Genomic DNA, 27,797 nt, shown 5'->3' with positions numbered 1-27,797 from the left:
AATTGATAAAAGAATAGAAATACTTGTTATACAACATGTAACACTAATATGAGATATACCACAAATATCAGCAGTTTTGAGAATATTGCCGTCATATCAAATAATTTCATACAATCCTATCCATCAATGGGGTAGTCCACTGTCATGGCGGCGCACATGTGAAACTTTCACGCCGAGTTTTGCTCCTAGCAATATTTCGAGCCAGTGAACACCATCGGAGGACAAATAACATGGATCAAGCAGTTAGGAAGAAGAGGAAAAGAGGACCTAGGAAATCGAAAGCAGAAGAACGAGCAAAGGCTTTGCGGTAAGGCGTCTTTTATGATATCGAGTGTGCACATGCATGGGGGAGGGGGGCTAGAAGTACATGTAGTAGATGTAGAGTAGAGTAGAGTAGAATTTCTGGTCAGGTAGGACTGTTCCAGTTTAGACCGCTCTTCGTTGTTGAATTCCTTTTCACTCAACTGTCATGGTGGGTTTGTGTGGGTGTTCCAAAGCTCTGTGGTTATGTGAAAGTATGTTCGTTCGTTCAGGCCCTTGTAGTGTCTAGTGGCACATACATGTAGGTCAGCAAGTTTCCTTCATGCTTCAGTAGCAGGGTATGTTTTTACGGGCAGAGGTTGTCAACGTTTCTTATAAATTCATAATGTCTATTTGTAAGCACATGGAATAAATATGCACCACATTACAAGTCAAAAATTATGGGTGTACTTATACTACACTAGCCCTTCCCGTTTAACCTGCTCAAGGCGCCTCCTTGAACACAGGCACTCCTTAATTCTTTACGTTGGCGTCCATTCCAAAAGACGGTGCAGCCCCAACCGAGATGTCCTGACCCCAGGACTTGAACCGGGGTCTCCCAGTTGTGATCTTATTAGAACTAGGAGCTCAACTTTGAGGCCAAGTTTTAAATACCATCCAAGCCACAGGGACATCCCTGTCATCATCATAGCTTGTCGTTTATCTCTATCCAGTTCAGTGCGACTTCATTCGCTTCCCGCAGGTCTGAGTCTGTGCAGGTACTAGTAGGTGAGAGTCTGCAGTACATTAGTTGTTGTTGTTGTCCTTGCTTAACGTCTATTAAAAGTATTATATCGCTAGACGTGGTCTCTTGGTGCTCATTGTTTCAGTTGGTTCAGTTACAAGTCGATTGTCCCTCTAGGTACTAGTATTTGAATCTTGGTGACTTGTGCTTTCGTGATGCTAGAAGTGTTTCTAGGAGATCGCTTCGAGTCTGTGCGAACTCTCGATGTAGCGGGAGAATGCTAAGTACATCTGCTTGTTGATTGTCTCGGGGAGGTCTTCTCTCATCCCGGCTAGAGTGACGATGTCTGTGTCTCTACTTTCCTCTGCAATGTTGTACGTCTCAAATAAACTCTCAGTTTCTAGCAGCATGTGTTGTCTTGCCTTTTCGTACAGAGGGCAGTGGTACAGGTAGTGTCTGGTAGTCTCCAGAGCACCGCAGTTTGGATAGTTTGCTGAGAACTCTGGGTTCTTCCAGTTTTTGTAGCCGTTGATTCTGGTGTGGCCACTCAGTACTAGTAGCTGGTTGATGTTGTCTAGTCTCTGTTAAGGTGTAGGTACATTTGTCTTAGGATCCTAAGAATGACTGTTGTATAAATATGATAGAACCATCCTGTTACATTCATTCATGGACTATCTTTCCTCAACAGGTCTATAACAGATTCCAAAGGTTCCAACGGCCAGACGACCGTGTCACGTAAAGCCGTCGCAGAGGCAGCACGCCTGATACCAGACCAGAGCCTGGTAAAAAATGTCCAGTCAAAACTAGCGACTAAACATGAGAGACTAAAACTTCAGAGTGCTAAGTCTCTGGCACCTAGTGGTCATGATACTCAACACGGAGAAAGAGTTAGCAGTTCTCCATTGCCTGACTCATTGTCAACGTTGTCGTCAACTTTAGGGCATCCCACTTGTAGGTAAGTATATATAGGATTTACTTTCAGTATTGCTTGCAGTTACCTTTGCCGAGAAGGTTATGTTTTTAGTGCTGTCTGTATGTCAGTTGACAGCATAATAAGCCCATTCGTAGATTAGAGTACGCATGTGCAGTGTCACAGGTGAAGGCCCCTGGTTTGTAAACAGTTGTCGCAGTTGTCGTCTCTGCTATTGTCTCGATTTGCATAAAAGTGTCCAGACGGGTTTTGTTTACTTCTCAGGCCATCACCTTTGACACTACACAGACCTTTGAACAGTCCTACCTGACCGAAAATTCTACTCTACTCTACTCTACTCTACTCTACTCTACTCTACTCTACTCTACTCTACTCTACTCTACTCTACTCTACTCTACTCTACTCTACTCTACTTTACTCTACTCTACTCTACTCTACGTGCGTACTTAAATCTACAAATGGGCTTATAAGACTTTAAGTTTAAGATAAGCTATGGATGGATCCTTATGATATTTGGTAGGTGGGTAAACAAAGTGTCGATTTCGATAATGGGTCTTCTAGTGGCTTTCTAAGATTCTTCAGTGGAGCCCTGTCTTATAGGCACAGCTCAAATTATTCAACAGGTGTATTAAACCCATTGCATTATATGGTTGTGAGATCTGGGGCAAAGTTCATTCAAATGACAATTGCAACAGAACTGAGTCAGCTTACAGATGTGAATTTTGTGGCAGAGACTGCCATTCTCGTATAGGGCTGTTCAGCCATAGTCGATGCTGTAGGGCTGTTGTGAATTAGGATTTTACCATGGTCAATACTGACCGACGGAGGCCATATTATTAGTCAAAATCACTCAGAACCGATTTTGTAAAAATGTTCTAGGTGTACACAGAAATTCATGTAATTCAGCCTGCAGAGCAGAACTTGGAATTTTCCCCACAGACGTAGAGGTATCCATTCGTGTAGTCAAGTACTGGTTACGTCTTAAACAATTAGACTTTTCCACACATCCTCTGCAGATAGACGCATTACTATGTCAACAACATATACCGGTTAACAGCTGTAAAAATTCCTGGCTACAACATGTGAAAGAAATATTAGACAATACTGGTTACTCTTTCCTTTGGAACTCTATGAATTTACCTTTAGATAAGAAGCGTATATGTGCATTGTTGAGGAAAAGGCTGGAAGATGTATTCATTCAAACATTTCTTTATCAATTGTCTTCAGATAATGGTAAATTAAGATTTTACAAAAAACTAAAAACAGAATACTCAATGGAAAAATATTTACTGTTACTAGATAACTTTGAGCTAAGATCGGCAATTAGCAAAATTAGAATTAGCGCCCACCCTCTTGAAATTGAGAAAGGGCGGTACAAAAAGTTACCTTTGGAGGAAAGATTATGTAACTACTGTATGTCAAAAGCGGTGGAAGACGAAATACATTTTATCTCAAACTGCCCCTTCAATGATCGGGAAAAAAAAGAGCTTTTTAAAGAAGCCTCCAAAACTTACCACAATTTCCAAATGTTTACTGATGAAAATAAAACTAGAACCTTGTTAACCTCCAAAAACCCACTCATTACTAAAAAAAGTGGGACACTTCGTCTTCCACTGCTTCCAAAAAAGAAGTCAAACCCTAAAAGCGTAGATTGTATTCCGTAGTAGTTTTTAGAATAGCCATGTGTTCTACTAGTCAACATTGTTAACTCGCACAATCTGCACAGTTAGTATTGTTTCATGTTGCAATTAGCCCTCAGGCAAGAACTTGCAAATAAAATTATTATTATTATATAGTGTGCTAGTCTATTCAAGAATATTTTCAAGTCTATTGACAGTATTATTGTATCTTACAACTGTTTTAAAACTCATGCAATTTTACTACAATAACAGCATGCATAATTTTCCTTCAAAGTTATTTCTTTCCTTGTTTGCTGCATATAGCATGCTTTCCTATCTTAACTTTGATAAAAACTAGTCTACTGTTGTTTGTCTAGGGTAATCGAGCAGAAACATGGAGAGGAGTATATCTTAGTGATAGAACATTGCCAGGTTAGTATTATTTATCTCTTATTGGTACCAAAAATACTGATTGATTCCCCTAGATGTACATTGTAGAATTAAAACATATATAAATGCTTGAAGCAGACATGTATTTTCAACACATGAAACTAATAAAACTAGAATATGATAAAAACAAATCATTATTTCTTTTTGTAACACCTTTTTTTTAAAAACACACATTTTACAAAAACTTAAAAGTTCTTAAGACCCTTAGTTTTCATTCAACTACTATAGCCTAGAACAAGAATTAGAAAACAATGTTTACTTCATGATATTACAGATATTACTTCAGAAACATACAACGGACAAGCATTTTAGGCAAAGTTGTTCAATTACAAACACATCGTTTTGATACCAAAGATACAAATGTAAGTCATGTCAAAGTTTTTGTTATGAATTTGGACTCCACTGTTTCAAGAAAGGTGGTAAATTACAATAGACAAAGAAATAAGCAAATAATGTATTTTTAGGAGGTGTGTTTCCATGGAAAAGCTTTGGTCAGCTGTCTACATGGATCTGTCTTCATCTATGGATGTACCCTCCACCCTGGACAGAAACCTTTACCTGTTTATGCACCAAGGACGCACTCAGCTCTCTTCATCACTCCCCTACCACAAGATGAGGAACAAGTAGTAGAGTCAGAGCACGTGAAACAACTTTTAGGGGAGGATATCAAGGAGGACACTGTTGTGGTGCTGCTTCAGAAGTTGAAGTGTCCAATGGTGGATTATGTGACAAGTGTGAAGGAGTATGCTAATGTCTTCTACTGGGTAAGTGCTTAGGTTTGAAATGCTGTAGATCTTCTATCTTTTACATTTTATTTTATTTTTGTAGCTTTACCAGTGACCTCTATACCGCCAATTCATGACACTGTGAATATGTCTCCCTTGTATGACTATTGTACTGTAAATGTTTTTCAACCTTGAATCTAAATTACAACAAAAACCTCCTTTCTTTAGTCCTATCACAAAATAAAACCACGGCAAAAGTAAATCAATTTACAGTACCAACTGCAAACTGGCATAAAAGGTTTTTAGAGATTACAAAAATGATATAAAAAACTAGCAAATTGGCCAGCTAAAAGGGGACGGTTTACGCAGAAAACCGACATGAAAGTTTTTTGATCTCTGATTGTGCATGTTTCAGTTTAAGGCCACACCAATTTAATTTCTTGGTTAACGGATTTTTATTTTCCAAAAAAAAAAATTTTTAGAAAAAAAAATTATTTTTTTTTTGAAAAGAAAAATCCGTTAACCAAGAAATTAAATTGGTGTGGCCTAATAAACCTTTATGTACGCCGATCAAATTCTGTTCGCCGCTTATGTCATTTTGACAAATGATTTTGATACTTGTATTTGGGCTTCATGATCTTACTATACAATGTAAATCTTTGGAGGCTTGAACTTAATGTGATGTAGCAAATTCATCATGTGATTGTCAAATATTGTTTCAATTTGTGTTTTATCACATGTTCAAGTTGATACAGAATTTGTAATAAGAAATTCCATTTTCATGTATAGGAAAACAAGAGCAAGGATAAGGTGGTAGAAAGAGTGATGTCATTAAAGGACAGTAAGCACCTGGAGTCCATTGGCTTCCACGTGGTGGACGACCCCTCCTCACCGCGGCTGTTCACACCTGAACCTGTCAGGTCAGCTCTGTCAGACGTCATGGAACAGGTGGAACATGCAGGTGTGTAGGTGTCCTTTGTTCTTTAAAAATCACCGAAACCAATTAATCTCATTGAAACTTGATTTAACGTTCAGAAAAAATAGTTTCTACTACTTTTCTCTAAACGTTAAATCGCGGACTTATTCAATCACTTTGAAAGTGCCAAAATTGTCAATCTGAAAACATCTTTTGGAAGCTGACACCTTCAACCATCTCACTGGCGTGTTTATTTTTGTTTTGTCAGATTTATTCGTTAACACAAGTTAGAAAGCGATTTGTCGGGTCATGGCTGATACAAATCTGAGTTTCAATGTGATCGATTGGTCGGGGTGAAAATACAATGTAGGCAATCTTTTTATACAAATGTATATGATTGGGGAATCTTTGTACACAACCAAGTGATATATTCAACCAACGTTTCGGTGACCATCTGTCACCTTCTTCAGGGCAATTCTGACTGGTTCACATTGCACTGCAGCACAGGTGTCGCTGCTTATAGATACGTTCCCAAGCGCAAAGTATGTACGTTTGGGACCGCATTCTTAAGAAGTAGACGTTGATTGTTGCGCTGTTTTATTTGACGATAAGGGAATCTGAATAGCCTGCAACTGTCAGATCTCATTAAATCTCATTTTATGGCCATTTAAGCTTCTGTTTAGCTGTCCATGTAATTTGATGTGTAATGATATGATAATGTACATAATGTTGAAGGGACGTATTGTAACCGGAACATAAAACAAAATTCACTGTTTTTGCTTATCTTTCTACATTATTATTAGTCGAATATGCCTTTTTACCCGGTACAGCAATATTCATCACGTATGGATACAAACATTGTAGTGTCGTGCAAACGTCTTGAAAAAAATTATATACGCAATTCCCACCCCCGCTTGACTTGTCCGCCATTTTGTCCAACATTCCGACGAACCACCGAACACGCGATTGAACGCGCAACGTTCTGAAGTTTGTACACTTGTGGTGATTTTCCTGTGACGCTCGAACGCCAACCGCAACGGTCAATTCGGATTTTTCTTAGCGTTCTACGCTGGCTTATTTGCATATTAGAAAACGGGGTCCGCTAGTTAATATGTAAATAAACCAAATTTTGCTTGTTTTGCGTTTATCGTCGTTCATTGATGATGGAAATGGGACAAAATGACAGGAATAGTTGGAAATAAGTTACTAATAAGTTACAAATGTGAATCTGAATGTAGATTCTTCTAAATTCTGACTATTTGTAGTTTTTGCCCACCAAATTCTACAATACGTCCCTTTAAAGGCTACTTCCAGGTTAATACCGCTAAGTAAAATATTTAAGCTAACTTGTTATACACATGTACATTTAGTTACCAAAGGCACCACGGCACCAGTGATCCTGTTGTGTGGAGGCAAGAACTCAGGGAAGTCTACTCTGGCCAGGTTTCTCATCAACCTTATGCTTTCCAGGTAAGGAGAGAAATAGATTTATAGTATGTAGTTAGTTATTACATATTTTACAAGATTTTTGAAGGCATCTACTTCAGAAAAATACATGTTTTCGTCCTACAGTTGTCCTCCAACAAAATTTTACTTTCTCCAGGAACCAAATTCACATTGCCACAATTTGAATTGATATGTTGTTTGTATGGAACTTCATTTATTTCATGTGGTCTCATAGCCGTTGAATCCCACTGGTTTTCGTAAATATTAAGATCCATTTTGATATGGTTTGCTGGCTGTATATGATTTGTATGATTCTTATGCATGTTTTTAGAGTTCTGTAATAGATAGATAATAATAATGGTTTATTGGTCAGAAATGACCCCTGCAATGGCAGCCAGTGCTGAATTACTGCAGGGTTTACAATCACATAATACACAACAGATACATATTTGCACCACACTTGCACTTTGTGGAACTGTCGCAAGGGTCTGGGCGGCTGCCATTCGACGCCAGCAAGTGACCTCAATACGACCTTCCCCAACTGAAGTCAGGTACCCATTCACACCTGGGTGGAGTGATGAAAATCCTGTTAAGTGCCTTTCACAAGGGCACAACATTGGGGCATAGCAGTGGTTTCGAACCCGCGGGACCTCTCGGTTCTGGGCGAAACGCCCTACCGATTGCGCCACACGATGCCACAACAATAACAATGTGATGACAAAGCTGTATAATTTAGCTCACTGTTGGCTCACTACTAACAGCTTTTACCCTTCTTGTGGGGGAATAATGAACCAGTCTACTACTACCACTTTGAAAAACACATGATTTGCTTGATTTTACATACAATTTTCCCTCTTTCCCTGTACATCTTCAGCTGTGAAGAGGTGTACCACCTAGAGTGTGACATTGGGCAGACAGAGTTCACTCCATCAGGGTTTGTGTCCCTGACCCACGTGAACACACCCACGGTCGGCCCACCCTTCACCCATCAGAAGACACCTGACAGGTAAGAAAGTATAGTCTATTTTTGGAATGGGGTCTAATTTTGGAATGGTTCATTTATGGATTAGGACAATGTTGGAATGATACATTCATGCATGAGGGTTGTTTAGTAATGGTCCAATTTTGGATGGTGGTAATGTTGTAATTGTCCATTTTTACATGGGGGAGGGAGTGGTAGTGAAATATTCTACATTTGCTTGCAAATGTTGGATTTCTTTTGTGCTGGTATTCAATGTTTTCTAATTGTGATCGGACAATTTGTAAATTGTAGTGTGACCTTATCTGTTGGAGGCTTTGTCAACCATAAGTCATTGAAAAATGAGATTTTACGGCCTGAAAACTCATATCACAAGGAAGCAAGGTATTTCTTTGTGTAAACTTCAAGTGTCTTCTTTGAACTAATTGTTCTCTCACCACGCCACCGATAGCGTAGTTGGTAGCGCCGCATGGGAAATTTTTGTGTGTGTACAAGCACCTAGATATTTTGTTTTCTGCTAACGTGCGTTGGTTTACAATGTAAATAGAGACAGTCAGAGTACTGTAATTCACTTTATCTTCACGGTAGCAAAATTTCACGGTTTAAGGAAAATGTACATTTTCACTGAACTTCAACTTCATGGTGGCGCCAAGTGATTTACAGAATGGATGTGTCAAGGAATCATAAATAGTAACAACAGGTTTTTCACGGTGATGATAAGTTCACGGTACAGTGGTGACCGTGAAAACAGTGAACATAAAGTTACAGTGAAAGAAACAAGAATCACAGTATACTGAATGTTTTAATCAGACATATTGTAGGCTTAGTAAGACAAAGAAGGCCTAATACTTTTTTGTCCTTCCCAGGTGTTGTTACTACGGCCACCTGAGCCCAGGTGATGACCCAGACAGGTATGTCAGAACGTTGAAGTACGTGCACCAAGGTTACAGGGGGGATGCACCACTCATTGTCAACACCATGGGGTGGACACAAGGTAAGGGTCATCTAACAGTGATTTTTTATGCTAATCAGGAAATATCAACACTTTGTTTTATCTGCCACTTCAGACGATGAACATTTGATAAGAATAAAAAAAAATTATGTAATACAACATCGTCATATTCATCAAAAAGTAGAATTGTGGTACTGTAACCTTATACATTTCTCCTAAAGGTATGATGATTTGGTAAGCTACCTATTTATTTCTTCATGTGTATAATACCCTGCTAAAAGTATTGTAATGACAGAAGCTAATATATGCTGATGCCAATGATATCATCCCTGTAGGTATGGGTTTGCACCTGCTGATGGACACAATTCACCTGGTGCACCCTTCCCACATTCTACAGCTGAAGGGGAGGAAATCTGCACAAGACTTACCAGAACTCTCTCCTGAATACCTGCATACACAACCTGGCTGGACATATGCAAATATACAGGTAACAGAGAGAAGGAAGGAAAGATTGTGTGATATAGGAGATTCTTTGCACCTGCTAACGTTTTGATGTCTATCAGACACCTTCTTCAGAGCTTCTGACTGGAGTACTACTTCTCACCGCTATAAGTAGCCGATGTAGGAGGCGCTTTTGCGGTGAGAAGACTGTCCCAAACGACAAATGAACCGAGACGAGGGGGGATACAAACTTAGCCACGTTTGGGACAGTCTTCTCACCGCAAAAGCACCACCTACATCGGCTACTTATAGCGGTGAGAAGCAGTACTCCAGTCAGAAGCTCTGAAGAAGGTGTCTGATCGAAACGTTAGCAGGTGAGAACTATACCTGGTTGTGTACAAAGAATCTCCTATATCCTATATACTACCAACCTGATGAAATTATTTTCGGAAAGATTGTGTGAGTTTGTTTTGGTTCACTTTTAGATTTTCTTTTTGTAGCGAGGGGGAAAACGTTACAATACATCACAATAACATGAGCGTAACATGAATACATTCAGATGTAAAGCTATTTTGTAACAATTCAAATCTTCTTAAAAACTATAACTGTCCAGTCCAAAAGCCTATGTTTCATGGAATAACCTGAATACAGAAAACATGTGGAAATGTTATTTCTTTGGTCATACTTGAAGGCATCCAGAGAATTTTATGAGGCTTGAAAGTTGAAAAAAAACTCCAATTTCTAGTCATTCCTACACATGGTAAGTTTCAATTATAACACTATTACCATATGGAGATTAATGGAGGAAAGATATGATGTCGTTGTGTGTTGAGAACTGACAGAAAATCCAAGCCCTAATAGACTAATCCTGACTGTCCATCACAATTAGCGGTTCGACCAATGAGAGAGGGACTGCATGTTTTAATTTTGCATTTCTACGTTTTGACGGAGGTGGGCGGGGCTATGGTATCGGTCTGTTTACACTAGGCGCATGAAACGAAAAGATCACCATGTAGTTTATTTTTGTGCCGCTTTTTAGCACTTTTGATAAGAAATCCGCACGCAAATGTGGTAAACAGTGGCATTGAATGTCAATTTCATTAAGATTACAGCAACTAGAATATTTCCAGTTTTCAAGCCTCATAAAATGCTCTGGGTGCCTTTAATTCCTCTCATTGAATACTGTGGTAATTGTCTTTGTTTAAACAGGAAGAGACAAACAAAGAAGGTGATGACATTATCCCTATCAACCCAGAGTTGGTGTACCTACAAGTTGGAAATGACATGACAAGACAGTAAGTCACTTCTGTGTGTTCAAACTATAGGACTGACACTAATGCCTTGCTGCCTAATACTTAGCTTTAATTGATTTACCTATGAAGGATTTTTACAGGGCATCTCACTTTTGTTTTGGACATCTCTCTGTTCACTTTCTTTATATACATTTCAGAACCATTGTGGACTAATCAATATAATAGGGATTGAAATGCATGTAAATCTCAGGGAAAGTTATTGTACATTTAGTAGATACTTGGTACATAAGACTTGGTACATAATTATTTTCTGTGTCAAAATGCAGATTTCAGGATATATTGGGCATTATCATAACACATAGCTAGCACAGATATATGTATTATGCATATTATGCACAGCTATAGATATTGTCAACATACTTATGTCATACCTGGGCCTGATACGGGTGTTCTAGACCATGTGATAACTATCCGGATCACTTAGGGTTCGGGAGTGTTATCACACAGGCTTCCATGGAATAGGCGAATGCATTTCGAGCACGCCGGTTGCGCCGCCGTCGGATATTCGAATACCAGATTCGGAGGTTAGAATCAATGTTGTTACAGTTTCTTGTTCAAAACACAAAACTCCCTCAACTTCTGGCGCATTCCGCATTGAAATGTGTGTTAATTTTCTCGGGTGGGTATGACAAGGCATGACATAACTAAAATACAACACATTGTATTCCGCATCATGCATACGTGCACATACACTTATGAGTCTGTCCGTCCTTTTTTCAGCACCTGGTTCACAGCTTCAGAGTTCCGCTCCATGGCTCTGATGGCCACTCTCAGCTCCCTCCAGCCTGCCCGGGGGGTCCTCCCCCTGAACGGCCTGACCCCCAGGGCGGTGCCGTGGACCACGGTGGCCGTGCACATCTGCAACGCTGACGTCCCCCCCTCACAGATCATGTACGTGCTGAACGCCGGCGTTGTAGCCTTGTGCCAGGCAGATGACAAGGAGGTATATGTGTACTCATTTTGTTTGTCCTAACATGAATAATGTATGTATTAAGAAATGATTGATTTGATCTAACATTTCTAATTGGATGGGACCAAAGCCTTTCCATGGAAACACACCTCCTAAAAAGAGATTATTCACTTGATTGTTTGTTTGTTTGTTTGTTTGTTTTAAGTTACAAACAAACTTTTACTTTTTTTGAAACAGAAGAATCCAAATTGATACCAAAAACTTCATAATGACTTATTTTTGGTATCAAAATGAAGTGTTTGTAACTGAACAACTGTGCCTAACATGCTAGTCGGTTGTATGTTTCTGAATGTAATATCATGAACTAAACCTTGTTTTCTAATTCCTGTTCTAGGCTAGTAGTTAAATTAGAACTAAAGGTCTCAAGAAGATTTCATTTTAGTGTTTTTGGTTATTTACATAGTTAAGAATCTATGGCTGCTTTTGTTTAGAAGATCATGATAGTCAATGACAGTGATGTACTTGTCCTTCTATGCTGCAGTTATCCAGACTGAGACAGGGGGCGCTGCCTGATGGACCAGTTGTTTTGCAGGACACACCCATCTGCCAGGCTTTTGGCATAGGTAAGGAACAGCCTTACAGTGACAGACAGAAAGTCTCGTCTTCCCTTTTCTCTAACGATTTTGGCTCAAAATTATAAAGTAAATCTCTCACTGGAAAAGAGACATAGTTGGCAGTTACCGTAAATGCAGAAATGTTTGCGGGGGTTTTATGTTCATGGTTTTCGAGGCGACCGTTTCACCGCAAACATTTTTGTCCAATACTGTAGCAGTATGTGACTATAGCGCTGCCCCAAACTTAAAACCACTGCGAACACTCCATTTTCCCCTTAGGCCCTTAGGCCACACCAATTCATTTTCTTGGTTAACGGAATAAGAAAAAAATTTAAAAGAAATGCTAGATTGGAAAAACAACATGAAAACAGAATCTCAGAGGAATGTTTTTACTTTGATGCACACAATATCAGGGAGTGAACAGGGTCAGGTGCAAGTTTTCACCCCAGCCTTCTGTTTTCATGATTTCTTGTGTTGATAAAATCAAAAATAGAATCCGTTAACCAAGAAATGAAATTGGTGTGACCTTAGCCCGAAATAAAAACCATGCAAACTTAAATGCATTTACAGTAGTTTGGTTCTTTTTCCTGTGCGCCTCTCAGGTGTAGTGCGCGGCATAGACATGGAGAGGAAACTGTTCTACATCCTGACGTCTGTGGAGGAGGATAGGCTGCTAAGGGTTAACGTCCTGCTGTGTGGTGCCCTGTCCGTCCCCACACCCCTCATGTTACAACAGGTAAGAACAGGTATAGGAGGGTGGGGTATTAAAGGCACCCAGAGCATTTTATGAGACTTGAAAACTGGAAATATTCTAGTTGCTGTAATCTTTATGAAATTGACATTCAATGCCACTGTTTACCACATTTGCATGCGAATTTCTTATCAAAAGTGCTCAAAAGAGGCACAAAATAAGCTACATTGTGATCTTTTAGATTCACGCACCTAGTGTAAATAGACCGATATCATAGCCCCGCCCACCTCCGTCAAAACGTAGAAATGCAAAATTAGAATATAAAAATGCAAATATTTGACGGGCATGCAGTCACTCTCTCATTGGTCGAACCGCTAATTGTGATGGACAGTCAGGGTCAGTCTATTTGGGCTTGGATTTTCTATCAGTTCTCACCACACAACGACATCGTATCTTTGCTCCTTTAATGTCGATATTTAATGGTATAGTGTTATTGAAACTTACTATGTGTAGGAGTGACTAGTAATTGGAGTTTTTATTCAAGTTTCAAGCCTCATGAAATGCTCTGGATGCCTTTAATTCCAACTTTGTGAAATACAAATTTCAAAATATGGAAATGGTCTATCTAAGCACAGAAATCACAAAATTTGGGCAATCATTGGAGTCTAACCCCCCTGTACATACCCCTTGAAGTTTGAACATGATGTAGTGGGACTAGTCCATTTTTGCAATGGGGGTGATTTGGAAATAGTCTATATCTGTGTGGAGAATAGATTTGGAGTTCAGATATTCACTTAAATGTCTTCTGACCTCAAAGTACTTATACTTTAAGGCATTATGTTTGCTAGCATACCTTTATACTAGTTTAGTACATAGCCAGGGTACAAACTTCAGGGGGTATGTACAGGGGGGTTAATATTGAAAAAATTATAAAATTTTTACATTTTCATATTCAGATAGACTGACCCCATATTTCTAGGTGCGTATTTCAGCATAAACTGCCATAGGCAGGGGAATTGGAAGAACCCACACACATACTGTAAATGCAGAAAAGTTTGCGGTAGTTTCATTTTCGCAGTTTTCGCGTTGATCTCTTTACCGCGAACTTAAAACCACTGCGGAAAGCCGTTCTATAGTGTGGCTGTAACGTTTCTTTTGTTTCAAACATGAACTCAAAACCACCGCGAACACTGAGTCTCCATTTTCTCCCTACCGCAAAATTAAATCCCTGCAAATATTTCTGCATTTACAGTATTTGGAGGTACCGAATAGAATGATCAATGCATCTTGTCTTGACACCTCTGTTATCTATGGTCTCTGTTTCTGACTTCAAAATCCTCTCAAAATGCAAGAAATGCCATTTCAGAGGGTCGAATTTTCCCAAATTCATCGGGCAGCATGCCTTTGGCACTTGCTTGTCGCAAAAGTCTACAAAAGAACCCCATAGGTAAAAATGTTTTCCACAACAAAATCCTGGCTGCAGCAATGACAGATCTAAATGTACCTGGGCAACCATGGAATGTTCAATATTAGTTCTAATATTAGTCGTTCCATGTTTAGGACACATTGGCATCATTAACCTTCTAGTATTCTCCCTGTTTAGGTAGCCATTTGGAACTAAATTACAGGTTTGCTTGGCAAAACCTTTGTTGGATCCGTTGGCATGTGTGGTGGCCGCCATCTTGATTTTGTGACGTCGCAGGATAGCCATACCATTTCATTGGGAGGGGTATTTTTTGGGGTCGCTAGCGTTCTCTCTTTTTTCAACAAATCGACACACAACTATCACACATTCAACTCAAATAAAAAGAAAATTTCAATACCAATTCATATTCATTTGTAGATTGGTTTTGGTGATAGGCAGCAGGGAGAGGGTTAAACATTCCCATACTCTGCTATGTTGTTCAGGACATTAATTCAGAGGAAATATCTGTTGGCAAGTTACACATACCTAACAAGATTAGAGCTGTGTAATTACTACATATGTAGGTACTTGATTAGTTACAGACAGGCATTGTTACATTTCACTGATTAATTGTTTTGCAATATGAACATGTGCCACATAACATATGACAAATACTGTACACGTTTTTCAAAAAATTCTCCTCTATCAAACCCCAGTTTGGAAACACAAAAATTCTTTACAACTTGACCTTCATCTAAGCCTCTACTCCGACTTAATTTGTCTCTTGACCATCAGAGGAGCTTAAGGTAGATTTCCTTGGATGGTTAACTTTTAAAGTGTATATTTATCTTGGATTAATCACATAAAAAGAGATCAATTAAGATCCAAGCAGTTAAAGCCTAAAGTATCATGTTACAGAACTGACCAATCAAAGATGGAGGTCTGCATGCCTTTTTCCATGAGGCGTAGCAAGCTATTTCAATTCACTTAATTGTGGCTGGCCTGCTCTATTTTAACGTTAAGTATTGTTAGTAAATTATATGTGAAGCGTAATTGGTCTCTTTAATTCTGAGCATGTTATGATCATATTTGTTCTCCTTAATTAATCGTTATTCGTTATAGACAAATTATTCACATTGCAAAGTTGCTCGCCAGATTGGTCACAATGGAGCATTCGGTTGTGTCAGTGTTCTCAGCCTAGTTTTGCACATGAATCTAATTGAATAATCCAACAAACGTGTTACCAAAACCTTTAACTAGAAGTAGCTGGCCCTCCTAAATGTACTGTTAAGTGTTTCCAGGATCCCCCCATGCAGACCCTCAAAGATGGTCAAGATGAAGGGTGTTAACATTCCATGGTAGAGATTAATGGAAGGTTTTTGTACTTTGGACGGGATATAGTCACTGATGTGTGCAAGCTGTATGTTGTACTCTGCCAAGTTGTGTGGCCATCAGCCTATTAGTCATTGTTGCATCAGGCTAAAGTAAACTATTACTCCAGCCCTCAAATATTTCATCTTAGAGAACAAAGCAATGTCTGTTTTAATGTTGTACCTGTTTATAGCTCTTGGAGCCTATGATATTCAATCTATCATTTTGAATGTTGAATTCGTGGCTCTGTGTATAATCTTGTATTGATTGATTTAAGTTGACACCAACCACGGGAAGTAAAAAATAATAATTATAAATGACACATTCAAAATAACAAAAGAGAAATACCATATTTTCACACACACACCTTTCTGTAACCACGTTTAATACTTCTCTGCTTTAAACTTAGTATCTTGCAAAGTAATTATCCCAAATTCCATATGAAAATAGTTTCATCTCAAAACAACTTACAGTCTTTGAGATGCTCCCTTTGCATGTTATAGAAAAAATATATCCTACAGCTTTTTCCTTACTTCTGATGCATTAGCTACCTTATTACAGCTGCTATATTGAAAGAGTCAAAAGTTCACCATACCACAGTGAACATTTGATAAAGGTTGTCATTTTGTATGCAGTACAGATATAAAATTGCAGAATTGCTGAATTGCAAAATGGATCTCAGAATAGAGGTTCTGCATGGCTGGCTGTATTGCAGTGTATTATGTATTATTATTAGTCTTTATATTGAATAGTGGTTCAGCCAAGCATGGCTGAGAAGATTTTATTTCACAGGGAACTCAAAGCTTATGTGCATGCACACTTCTGAAATGGAATTATGGATAACATACATTTGTATAGATCTCAAATGGTTTTGTAGGATTGGAGTTTTTCTTGTCACTTGACAGGACACTGTTAAGATCTGATATGAAAGGTCAGCATTTTAAGTATGATTCTCTGCGGAGAGATAGTAGTCTGATTTGTATGTCTGAAAATTATACAATCATAAAATGTTCCAATGGGGGCAAACCAGTACCTAGCCAGAGTTCATAGGCAAGTAGCTGTATGTATAGGCATGTTACATTTCCGGCAAAACAGAACTGACTTGTACTAAACTTGGTTTAGCAGAAAACTCTTTTAAAAGAATTCATAAGAAATGTTGAACACTAAGGCCATACCAATTTAATTTATTGGTTAACAGATTTTTTTTTAATTTTAGCACAAGAACATCATTAAAACAGAAGGCTGGGGTGAAAACTTACACCTGACCCTGTTTACCCCCTGATACTGTGTGCACTAAAATACAAACTTTCCTCAGAGATTTTCTTTTCATGTTGATTTTCCAATCTAGCATTTTTTAATTCCGTCGACCAAGAAATTAGATTGGTGTGGCCTAAGTGATGCATATGATAAAACATGGTGATTTTTTGTCTCCTTTTTTTGTGCATCATAGTTTCATACCATCTGTGGTCCCTGTACCAAATTAAAACCAATAGTACACGTGGACAATGATTAAAAAAAAAAACTACTGCATTTAAGATTGTCAAGTTGTGAGTTTACTTCACATTAAGTGCATTTGTATTGGAGTCCAAGGTATGTGATGTGGCCTGTTGATCAGGTCATTGGCCCCATTAAGCACACAGGTTAGACATGTCAATCATTGGGTCTATTTACAGCTGTCTACAGCACTTAGTAGACCCAATCAATTAAAAGCACATGAGTCATCAGAGGCATATATACCGGATGCATGACTCTCTCAGAAAAATTACTGTATTTGATGTACATTGTGTTTTAATGAATTTGCATATTAATCACGAATCATTAATTTTACTTAGAGTGTCCAAGTTGTCCAATATTGTATTGGACTTAGAGAAGCAAAAAAAGAAAGACATGTCAGTTTAAAAGTACAAAAAAACTTGATGCTAGTCACTCTATAGTATAACACATAACATATAATACGTATCCTTTTAAGAACTACCAAAAACAGACAGAATATGATATGCCTTAGTCATCTGAAAGCGAAAAAAATTAGTATACATGGCACAAAACTTCTGATTAAAAATGTGCCAGAGTTTTCTTTCCTTACTAATACATGTAGTAGTAGTGTTGCAGTACATTTCATCCATGCATGTATAATGAAGTTTCTGTGGCCTGACTTCATTTCAGATCAACTTTTCAAAAATGGTGACTGTATCCTCCCGTTCATCAGTCACTACTAGGTGGCCCTGTTTTGCCATGGCAACGGCACAGGGTCCGCTGCTGTCCGTAGTTATGGATTTTACGAATCTTCCCGTTTTGTCAAACACTTCCAAGCACCCACTCCTACCATCAGCAACAACAATGTTACCTGAACTGTCTGTACAGATGCCTCGGGGATACTTAAGGCGATGCTCGCTGCTTGCCCGATCTCCAAACTTGAACTTAAAGCTACCACTGTTGTCGTAAACGTAGACACAGTCGGAAAAGTAATCGGACACGAGAATGTTCCCCTCCCTGTCCACTGTGATGTATTGTGGGTGGTTCATGCCTTGTCGCTTGCCCACTATTTTTACCAACGTTCCGTCCGACCTGAACTCTTGCACCACGCCTTGTTCGAGATATGTTCCAACTGTTTGTGTGACAAGGATACGGTCTCTTCTCGTGTCCACAGCTATTCCTCTGCAAGCTCGTGTCTTTTGTAGTTCTATCTTTGCCAACAGACTGCCTTGTGTGGTGTATTTAACTGCAAAGTCAGAAATATCTGTATCACCCACCACCCATAAGTTCGCATCTCCGTCTATGGCCACGTCGTGCGGAGACATCACCTCATTGTACCTATGCTGTGTTCTTTGGAATGCAAAACCCATTGTTTTCCTGCTGTGGCCTGATAGCCTCGTGACAATGCTATGCACGAACGTTCCTTGTAAGTTGAAGACTTGGATTCTGTCGTTACCGCAGTCTGCTACAAAGATATGTCCATCCCCCGACACAGCCACACCAAGAGGTCTCGTAAACTTGCCTTTCTTTACACCTTTCCCACCAAATGTTATTCTCTTTGGCAGATCTTTTTTCTGACTTTCGCCGCCACTGCTACCTATCGGTTCCTGCCTATGTGCTACCTTAAGCAATGCAGACTTCAAGGGCTCAATATTGACTTGTCCTAAAGTCTGGACAGCACTGGTTATGTCTGTAGGCTGGAAGACAGCAACATCAGTTGGTATGGGGGATGGTGCTGCTCTATCTCTATACTTTCCCACAACTTTGATAAGACCGGTGTCCTGTTCAAGAATCCCCATTCCCCTCTTTTGTATGTTGAGCTCTGCACTATCACAGGCAGCAGACAGTTCGGATAGATCCGCTAAAATTCCCTCCCGCTGACTCTGTATCGCGTCCACGTTCTGCTTGTGTTTTTGCTCGACCTTGGAGAGCATGTCGTCTTTCGCCTCCCTGAGTTTCTGCAGGATCTGATTGTAGGCTTGCGTGATGCTGCATTCTGTCTGTTGCTTTTGTTCCTCCAGCTTTTTTTCTGTGCCTCTCAGACCTATGATGAAGTCACAGTAGGTCTCTAGCATGGTCCTACCTTCGACGATCAATCCCCGATCTTCCGTTATCCTTTCTTCCAAAGCTTTCTCCAAGTTCACAGTCCTGTGGCCTGCGTGGACCTTTCCAGGGCACGCTGAACAGATGGCTATATGGCAATTGTTACAGTACAACTTCAGTTGTACTTGGGGATGACGGCTACACATGTGTGCAAGGTGTGGCTGCTCCGCGGTTTCATCCATAACGGCTGCCTGGATGCGGATTTGTTCACACAAGTTTTCGACAAGACGGCCGTCAGGTAGATCAGGTACGCCTTCCGCCGGCGGCTCCGCCCAGAGATGACAGACAGGACACTTAAAACACTCTTGGCCCCCGGCCCAATCCAGTAGACAGTCCTGACAGAAGGTGTGTTTACAAGGTAGCACCTTCGGCCTGTAGAACAGCTCCAGACATATGCTGCAGGAAAGCTCTTCCCGAAGTTTTCCACACAGACTCGACTGCACTGCTTCAGCCATCACCTTTTCTTTCCACAAAAGTGCCGCTAGATCAAGGTTGGAATGGACTAATCCATGGCTAGGTTACAGGTAGAGAGGCATTTGACCTTGAGTTTACATTTCGAATGCATGTAATGTTGTAGATACTTCGTATAGACAGTAACAAATTTACCTCTCCTAGTAAGTTTGGAAGGTCAAAGTGGAGGTTATTTATAACGATTGAACAGTACATGTAAAGAAGAGGTCGTTTAATAATCTATAGCTAGTTGAAAGAACCCTCCATGGTCAAGAAAGTTGGTATCACCCTGTATAAAGCAATAAGCTGATAGCACGCTTTGAATCAATTACCGGTTATCATAAGTCAATGTTTGCTTGCAGTTGAGAGGACAACATGATCTTTACCAATGTTTAGTTTAGCCAACGCCGCCAGTGTAAGACCGGTATAGCGGTAACTTGTACGTCAACAGTGCTTAAAAGGTATAATGGGTTTTGGTGCCAACATTCCTTGTTCCCATGCTGAGGACAAAGAGCGAACATGTATAACACAGGTGTACTTTATTGCCTGGTGGTCAGATGACCTTTTGAGCTTGGAATGATTTATTGATTCACCTTTAATGTACAGCCGTACAAACCTCAAAGCCGAGATGAAAGTAGAATCTTATCATTGTTAACGAGTCTTTGTAAACCACACACGGTGGCACAGCCAAATATGCATTCGGATAACATCAGTAGAACTATAAATAACAAGTACTAGTCAAAGACTTGATTAGTTTAGGGTCCTGTAGGAATTCCTTTACTGTGTAGCATAGTATCCTGTATAACCCAACTTGTGCTTGATACCATCAGAGGTCCTTTTAACCTTCTCCCTCCAAAGGTAGCCGATTGGCACCCCTTGTATTTGTCATAGGGTTAGGCAGCAGGTATGAGGTTAATCTGCCCTTGTCTAGAAATATCATCAGGCTACTACTGTTTAACATATTCAGTTGAAATGGAATAAAATTCACAGAAAGGGTAAAAAGAGCTCGAAATACGGGGTGCATGTTTTAATTTTTGACTGGGCACCCAGTGCACCTAAATATTTTTATAGGCTATAGGGTAGAGGTACTACTGAACACTAGTATACAGAGCATTCTGGAAATCTAAGTATCATAAAATGCAATACATGTATAACCTTTGTTGTACTTTGTTTGATGTATTACTTGTTTGAAATTGTGAAGTTAGCTATAGAATTTCAGATTGAAGTTCTTAAGAGAAGCAGTAGGGTTTGTAAATACATGTATGTTTTGCCAACATTTCATTTTTTGTTGTGAACTCAAATTATTTCTGTGTGCCTAAATTTTTGGGTTAGGTCCAAAATTATTTCTGTGTGACTAAAGTTTAAGTTAGCTGCACCAATGCACCTATTCCCAAAAAGGAATTTGGAGCCCTGGTAAATGTGGAGTACAAACATTGTCATTCATGCCCTTTTTTAGCAATCTTCTTTTTTTCGCCACAGAATGTGGAAAGACCTGTGCCGTATGTGACGTCAGACTTCTCACCGGATGGAGACATCTTCGGTGCGACTCCACTAAGGATCAGAAAGAACCTGCAGAGGGAACGTCGCCAAACTGGGGGCACATCGGGAATTGGATTCGTTAGTGCCAATCACCAGGAACTCAGAACTTAAAAATTATGTGCAGTAATGTTTTAAATGAAACAGAACTGATATTTTATTTTTATTGGATGAGCCAGTAGTTAGATTAGAAGTACAAAATGTAGTTTTATAGTTCACACTTCAACATTATGTATTTTGTGGGGGGAGGGGGGTAAACGTTTTATCTCTGAAATACTAGTATTCCTAAGCGTTCGTACAGGTTAGATATTCCATTAACGCCCTCAAATGCAGCACTCATAGCATGTGATGCTGGAACACATTTGAGTGCGGGTTTGAGTGCGAACTGATGTCTATTTCAAAGTCAACTACTGAAAAACAAGGTCAACTACTTTGGAAGGAAGGTCAAAGAATTTCAAATTATCTCCATGTGTAGATAACCCCCAAATAATTGGTACAGCTTTAGCATAGGTCAAGTGCCTACGGCCACAAACATCACACGGGACTACAGTAAAATGATAAGCTTGTTGTCCCTATCATCAGGATTTCAGATGAACTCTTGTGACCCTAGTACCTTGCCTGGGGGAACCCTCCTTAAATTGATGGACAGGAACGGCTATTGGTCACAACAGGATAATTGATCATCTGCCATTGGCCAGGGATAAACGTTACTGTTGTGAAGGCAACAATGTCGAGTCACGGTTGCCTTAGGGGTTCTGTGAACTTGTAGACTTGGGCTTAGGTTTGCTGTACAGATGTGTACAAGATAACCTAGTGCTAAGTGCGAGTTAAATCAGAGCAACATTGTGCAATGCAATACCATGACATAGATACATGCAGTGCTCTCCATTTCCCCATTTATCCTTTGTTGGGACACAAAATCTATCCTCTGATACACAAGAGAGGTAACTCAAAGACTTTTATTAATAGTCATTTTTTTCTGCCATAATGATAACAATAATGTTGGCATTTATTTAATATGTCCTTTTGATTTATATTTTATGATATATGTTATCATTGATGTGTACAATATAAACCAAGAAGTTCAACAGAAAATCACTATTTTATTCAATTTTTACAGTATTACATTACAGGCATAGCAGTAGAATAGTAAACATACAAGATTGATGCGGTAACAGGTGGTTTTCTAAATCATTCCTTCAGACCTCTGGCCAAAAGCCAGGAGTGACAGATGGTTTCTAAGTATTACCAGATTCAAACAACAGTAAAAGAAATGCCGATTTTTTATAGAAATGCTCCCGCAGTGTTCTCTTTGTATGTGTTTGGATGAATGTTTTTATACTGCGTGATCTCATTCCCAGGATATCCAGAAGAATGCAATCTCCTTCCCAGTGTCATCTGTGTCATGAAGAAGGCACTAGCTATAGGAGCTCTTATGCAGCCATATGCATGTGTGTCTCCTATATGACCCTGTTCACATTGGGATTTTGGTCAAATACAATTCAACTACTGTAAATGCAGAAATATTCGTGGTAGTTTTATGTTAGCGGTTTTCGCGGCGACTGTATCACAAACATTTTTGTCCAATACTGTAGCAGTATGTGACTATAGTGCTGCCGCAAACTTAAAACCACTGCAAACACTCCATTTTCGCCTTAGGGCGAAATAAAAACCACGCGAACGCATTTACAGTATTCAAAGTTAGATTCGTGAACGGCCCAAATCAGGATATTAAATCGGATTCATCTCAAATGACCTCGAGCTCTTGAAGTGATTTGAGGCAGTTTAGAAATACAGCACAATATATATTTTTACCATAATTATCTCCATGAAAAATGGAGATATTGTTTTGGGTGTGTCTGTGTGTGTGTTTGTCTGTTTGTCTGTTTGTGTTTCCGCACTACTGTAGTCAGCATAACTCAGGAACCTCTTGATGGATTACGATGATATTTGGTATGTGGGCAGGTGTTGTGAAGCCGAAGTTCAAGGTCGATTTTGGGCCCCCTGGTATGTGACCTTGGTACTGCAGCGGAACTTCAATTTTTGTATCTTTTGACCTGGACGTGCTGTGGTCTTGATTTTTGGGTGGCAGATAGCTTGTGATGTAACAAAGAAGTGGTGTAGGTTTGGGCCCCCTAGCAGCTTCCTCTGGAACTGCAGGGGCTGTTTTGTGAAAATCTTCTAAGGAGAATAACTGAACAAAGGAACAACCGATTTCCATGATATTCAGTATGTAGGTAGCTTAGATAGAGATATACACAATGAAGTGCAAATTATGCTAATTGGGACTTAATTTGCATAGCTAATGAGGAAAACCTATATTTGCAGTGTTTTCCATTATCAGACTCAAATACATGTAACGTATGTAGTTTATGGAAAGTGGAGCATCAACAGATCCCGATTATGCAAATAAATTCCTAATTTGCATAATTAATGCAAAACACCATATCTCATCTAATTGGAAAATTATAGGATTGTCAATATGATACTTAGTATGCAGGTAGCTTAGACAGAGATATACACAATGAAGTGCAAATTATGCTAATTGTGACTTAATTTGCATAGCTGATGAGGAAAATCTATGCTTGCAGTTTTTTCCATTATCAGACTCAAATACATGTAACATATGTAGTTTATGGAAAGTGGAGCATCAACAGATACCAATTATGCAAATAAATTCCTTATTTGCATAATTAATGCAAAACACCATAATTCATCTAATTAAAAAATTATAGACCTGTCAATATTGCAACATATGTAAGTTAGATAAAGGTGTTTATGACCAAGCATATCTTATGCAAATGTGTAAGTTATTTGCATGAATAGAATTGTTCATGGAGATATGAGGTCGTGGAACTCTTGTTCGAATCTGATTTGAGATGTCCACATTCACAAAATCCAACCCAGTTTGAATTGAATTTGACCAAAATCCAATTTAGCAAACCCCAATGTGAACTGGGCCTTAGGCTTTTACATATTCCTTGGGTGGGGTTAATTAATTGGCATTGTTTTTGGGTTACTAGGAAGGAATGTGGTGTAAAGCAGTGATGTCACTACAAATAGTTTCACCCACCCACCACCAAAATGTATCTGTTGGTGCCATTGCACCCCCTGACACCACTTAACATATCCAGCTTTGTTTCCTCAACTGAACCATTTGTTCCCACACTTGTACATCATCACGTGTGGGTGGGTCCAATATGAGTCTAGCGAGGTTAAAGGCATCCAGAGCATTTTATGAGGCTTAAAACGTGACTAAAACAACTCCAATTTCTAGTCATTCCTACACATAGTAAGTTTCAATAACACTATACCATTACATATCGCCATAAAAGGGGCAAAGATATGATGTCGTTGTGTGGTGAGAACTGATAGAAAATCCAAGCCCTAATAGACTGAGCCTGAGTGTCCATCGCAATTAACGGTTCGACCAATGAGAGAGTGACTGCATGTCCGTCAAATATTTGCATTTGTATGTTTTAATTTTGCATTTCTACGTTTTGACGGAGGTGGGCGGGGCTCTGCTACCGGTCTATTTACACTAGGCGCGTGAAACTAAAAGATCAACATGTAGCTTAGTTTTGTGCCGCTTTTGAGAACTTTTTATAAGAAATTCGCACGCAAATGTGGTAAACAGTGGCATTAAATGTCGATTTCATAAAGATTACAGCAACTAGAATATTTCCAGTTTTCAAGCCTCATAAAATGCTCTGGGTGCCTTTAAGATTTTTGCCAGTGTTTTCCACATAGCTGAACCACACAAGCTACGTCTGGATCGATGATTCACAGTTCTTGAATGTAGTCGTGGGACTTGGCTTTGAATTCGGTGCCAGCTTTACTCTGATATGCCACAGGAATCTGTTGACCTCTTCCCCAAGCTTTCGCCCACTGCACTTAAGTACTCAAGAAGAATGCATACCAAAATGGTTAGGTTTTCAATGATGTCAACAGCATGAAAGCATCATAAGAAGAAGAAGAACACTGAGCAAAAACAATTTATTTCCCTCTAGATCTCTCGCATACAAGGTATAGTGAGGGAAATATATTCTTTATATATATTAAATCTTCATATATTTGCTGTTCCTCTGATCTTGACATACTGTAAGTTTCTTATTCCCAGTTGATATTTGAGAAATCTCATATATTTTCTTCTTAATCTGGCCACCAAGGAAGATCCTGCTTGAGTTAACTAATAATAGCAGGATTGAGCAATATCATGGAATGAATGAATGGTTTATCAAGAAAAAGTGTAACGTAGCGGCTAAACGCTGAATTCCATACACTACAATATCACATTATCTTTAAAACACAAGGCCAATACTACTGACGTCTTGACATACATTATAAAAACATTCATAACGGTTAAAAGGTTTCGTGGAATACAGATCAGGCCAGACTTTACTGTGTGCAATATAGTGCATGGAATAGTGCAGTTCCGTCAATGTACGTGTACATTAATTCAACTTAATTCTATACCACTCACAAATGAGCAGGTGTGAGTAGAGATAACCTTATCGTAAAAGCTAGCTCTACATTTGCCCTCACCTGGTTTTAAATCTAACCGTGACATTAAAAGAATTCTATGGATATAAGTTTATCCCTTTATCGGTCACTGAGGTGAATAATCATATCACCGGCTGGTTTAACAGACTGATGAAATTTCCTGGCCGCAAATCATTGATTCGTCTTTGAAATTTATTTTATTTACAGTAAATAAAACATTGACATTAGCGTTTCCAGTCCATATGGAAAGGTGATCTTGTGGTTAGGGTTGCTGACTTAGGATCTTCTGGGTTTGAAACCTTAGCAGGCCCAAATATTGCGCCCACGGGAAAAGCGCTTTACACCTATTTCCTCACTTTACTCAGGTGAAAATGAGTACCTATCTTTAGTTAGATGCGTCCTCTTGGATGAGACATAAAGCCGGATGTCCCGTGTTGTAGGAGAGCCACACCTTCAGCACGTTAAATGTCCCAATGCACTTATCGAAAAGAGCAGGGGTCCATCCCACTTTGAGTGGATCAAACCTTACAGTCTGATCTTACACAGCTTGTTCTCACTGTGCAAAACTGGTGTGCAATGCCTATAGGCAGTTTACTGGTTATGGAAAACAAACAAACATTTATTTATTTATTCATTTATTGAATTTTCAAACAGCTGGGTAGCCCAATCAATTTTGTCAAATTGATTTTTAATGGGGCCAAGACTACAAAAAACAGTAAAATCATAAACATAACAAAGAAAATAAACTTATGACAAAACTGTAACATAAGTAACAGAGAATTGTAACAAGGAACAAATAATCGGAAGTATACATAACCAAAAACATATGTAAACAAACATATGTTACTCCATTCAGTCATGTTATTATGCAGACAGACCGACACACCAAAAACAAGAGTTCCACGACCTCATATTTCCATGAACAATTCTATTCATGCAAATTCATGTATTTGAGTCTGATAATGGAAAACACTGCAAGTGTAGATTTTCCTCGTTAGCTATGCAAATTAAGTCACAATTAGCATAATTTGCACTTCATTGTGTATATCTCTGTCTAAGCTACCTGCATACTAAGTATCATATTGACAATCCTATAATTTTCCAATTAGATGAGATATGGTGTTTTGCACTAATTATGCAAATTCCCCCGTACTGCTACCTTGACGTGGTGGGGAGGCTTGTGAGCCTCAAGGATCCTGTGGGCTATACCGGCGGGGGCTTTAGCCCCTGGCAGGTCTAACCATGCCGGGCAGGCTACGGGTGAGAGGTCAGACGAAAGGCAGTACAACAGTCGGAGACGGATACTCCAACCAAAAAAGCTGCACCTGCTGGGGCCGTCTTACACGTGGCAGTTTCTGCACCTGTGGGACTACGTGCGTCAGTAGGCGAGAGGGTGGAGAAGGTTCTAGTGCACACCCCTTGTTCACCTTAAAAATTCAATGTGCCGGTCAGGCACACAGGTCGCCAAAACAAGCAATGGCGCCACTCTTTACCTAACGTTGTACAAAGTCCTGTGGCGATGGAGAAGTGGCAACGGGAACAAGCAGAGGATGCTGCCGGGAGTTCTTAGCACACGACTCTGCACACAGGCGGCTGTGGGGTGATGGTCGTCTAACTGTAGACAGTGGTAGCTGCAGTGTTCGTATCCTCCCACAGCGACAGAGCAGCCTTTTCTAGGGACAGCACTGCTCTCCCCGGAAGGGGAAGGGGAGATAAAAGGATCCCTAAAGAAAGCCTACCACACAGCGCCCCTGGCAGGAGGCCGTGCCTGCATGGGCATCCAGTCCTGCGGCCGAGGAAACAGGAGAAACAAGATAAGGAAGCCCCTGACTCTGGGGGCATGGAATGTGAGGACTCTGCTAGACAGAGGAAACAGACCAGAGCGACGCACCGCACTCATTGCCAGGCTGTTGGGCCAGTACCAGATTGACATAGCAGCTCTGAGTGAGACCAGATTCGCTGGAGAAACTCAACTGGAGGAGAT

General features: G+C 39.7%; 2 protein-coding genes across 2 annotated transcripts; one reads left to right on the top strand and one right to left on the bottom strand.

The window, feature by feature from the left end:
* The first annotated feature begins 140 nt into the window (after positions 1–140).
* On the top strand, positions 141–22,595 carry LOC136435530 (polynucleotide 5'-hydroxyl-kinase NOL9-like). Its single transcript, XM_066429111.1, has 14 exons — positions 141–307; positions 1,674–1,940; positions 3,913–3,967; positions 4,450–4,749; positions 5,500–5,671; positions 6,997–7,096; positions 7,947–8,078; positions 8,918–9,045; positions 9,339–9,490; positions 10,654–10,739; positions 11,478–11,700; positions 12,209–12,290; positions 12,884–13,017; positions 21,254–22,595. Exons 1-14 carry the CDS (start codon positions 231–233, stop codon positions 21,422–21,424), a joined length of 2,079 nt encoding a protein of 692 aa, XP_066285208.1. The 5' UTR covers positions 141–230; the 3' UTR covers positions 21,425–22,595.
* Positions 17,792–19,925, bottom strand: LOC136435524 (tripartite motif-containing protein 3-like). The gene has a single exon (XM_066429105.1). The coding sequence runs from the start codon at positions 19,777–19,779 to the stop codon at positions 17,908–17,910; it is 1,872 nt and encodes a 623-aa protein (XP_066285202.1). The 5' UTR covers positions 19,780–19,925; the 3' UTR covers positions 17,792–17,907.
* Positions 22,596–27,797: the final 5,202 nt, after the last annotated feature.

Source organism: Branchiostoma lanceolatum, chromosome 5 (genome assembly GCF_035083965.1).
Source record: "Branchiostoma lanceolatum isolate klBraLanc5 chromosome 5, klBraLanc5.hap2, whole genome shotgun sequence".
Taxonomy (NCBI): Eukaryota; Metazoa; Chordata; class Leptocardii; order Amphioxiformes; family Branchiostomatidae; genus Branchiostoma; species Branchiostoma lanceolatum.
This window is presented reverse-complemented; position numbering and strand designations above follow the sequence as displayed.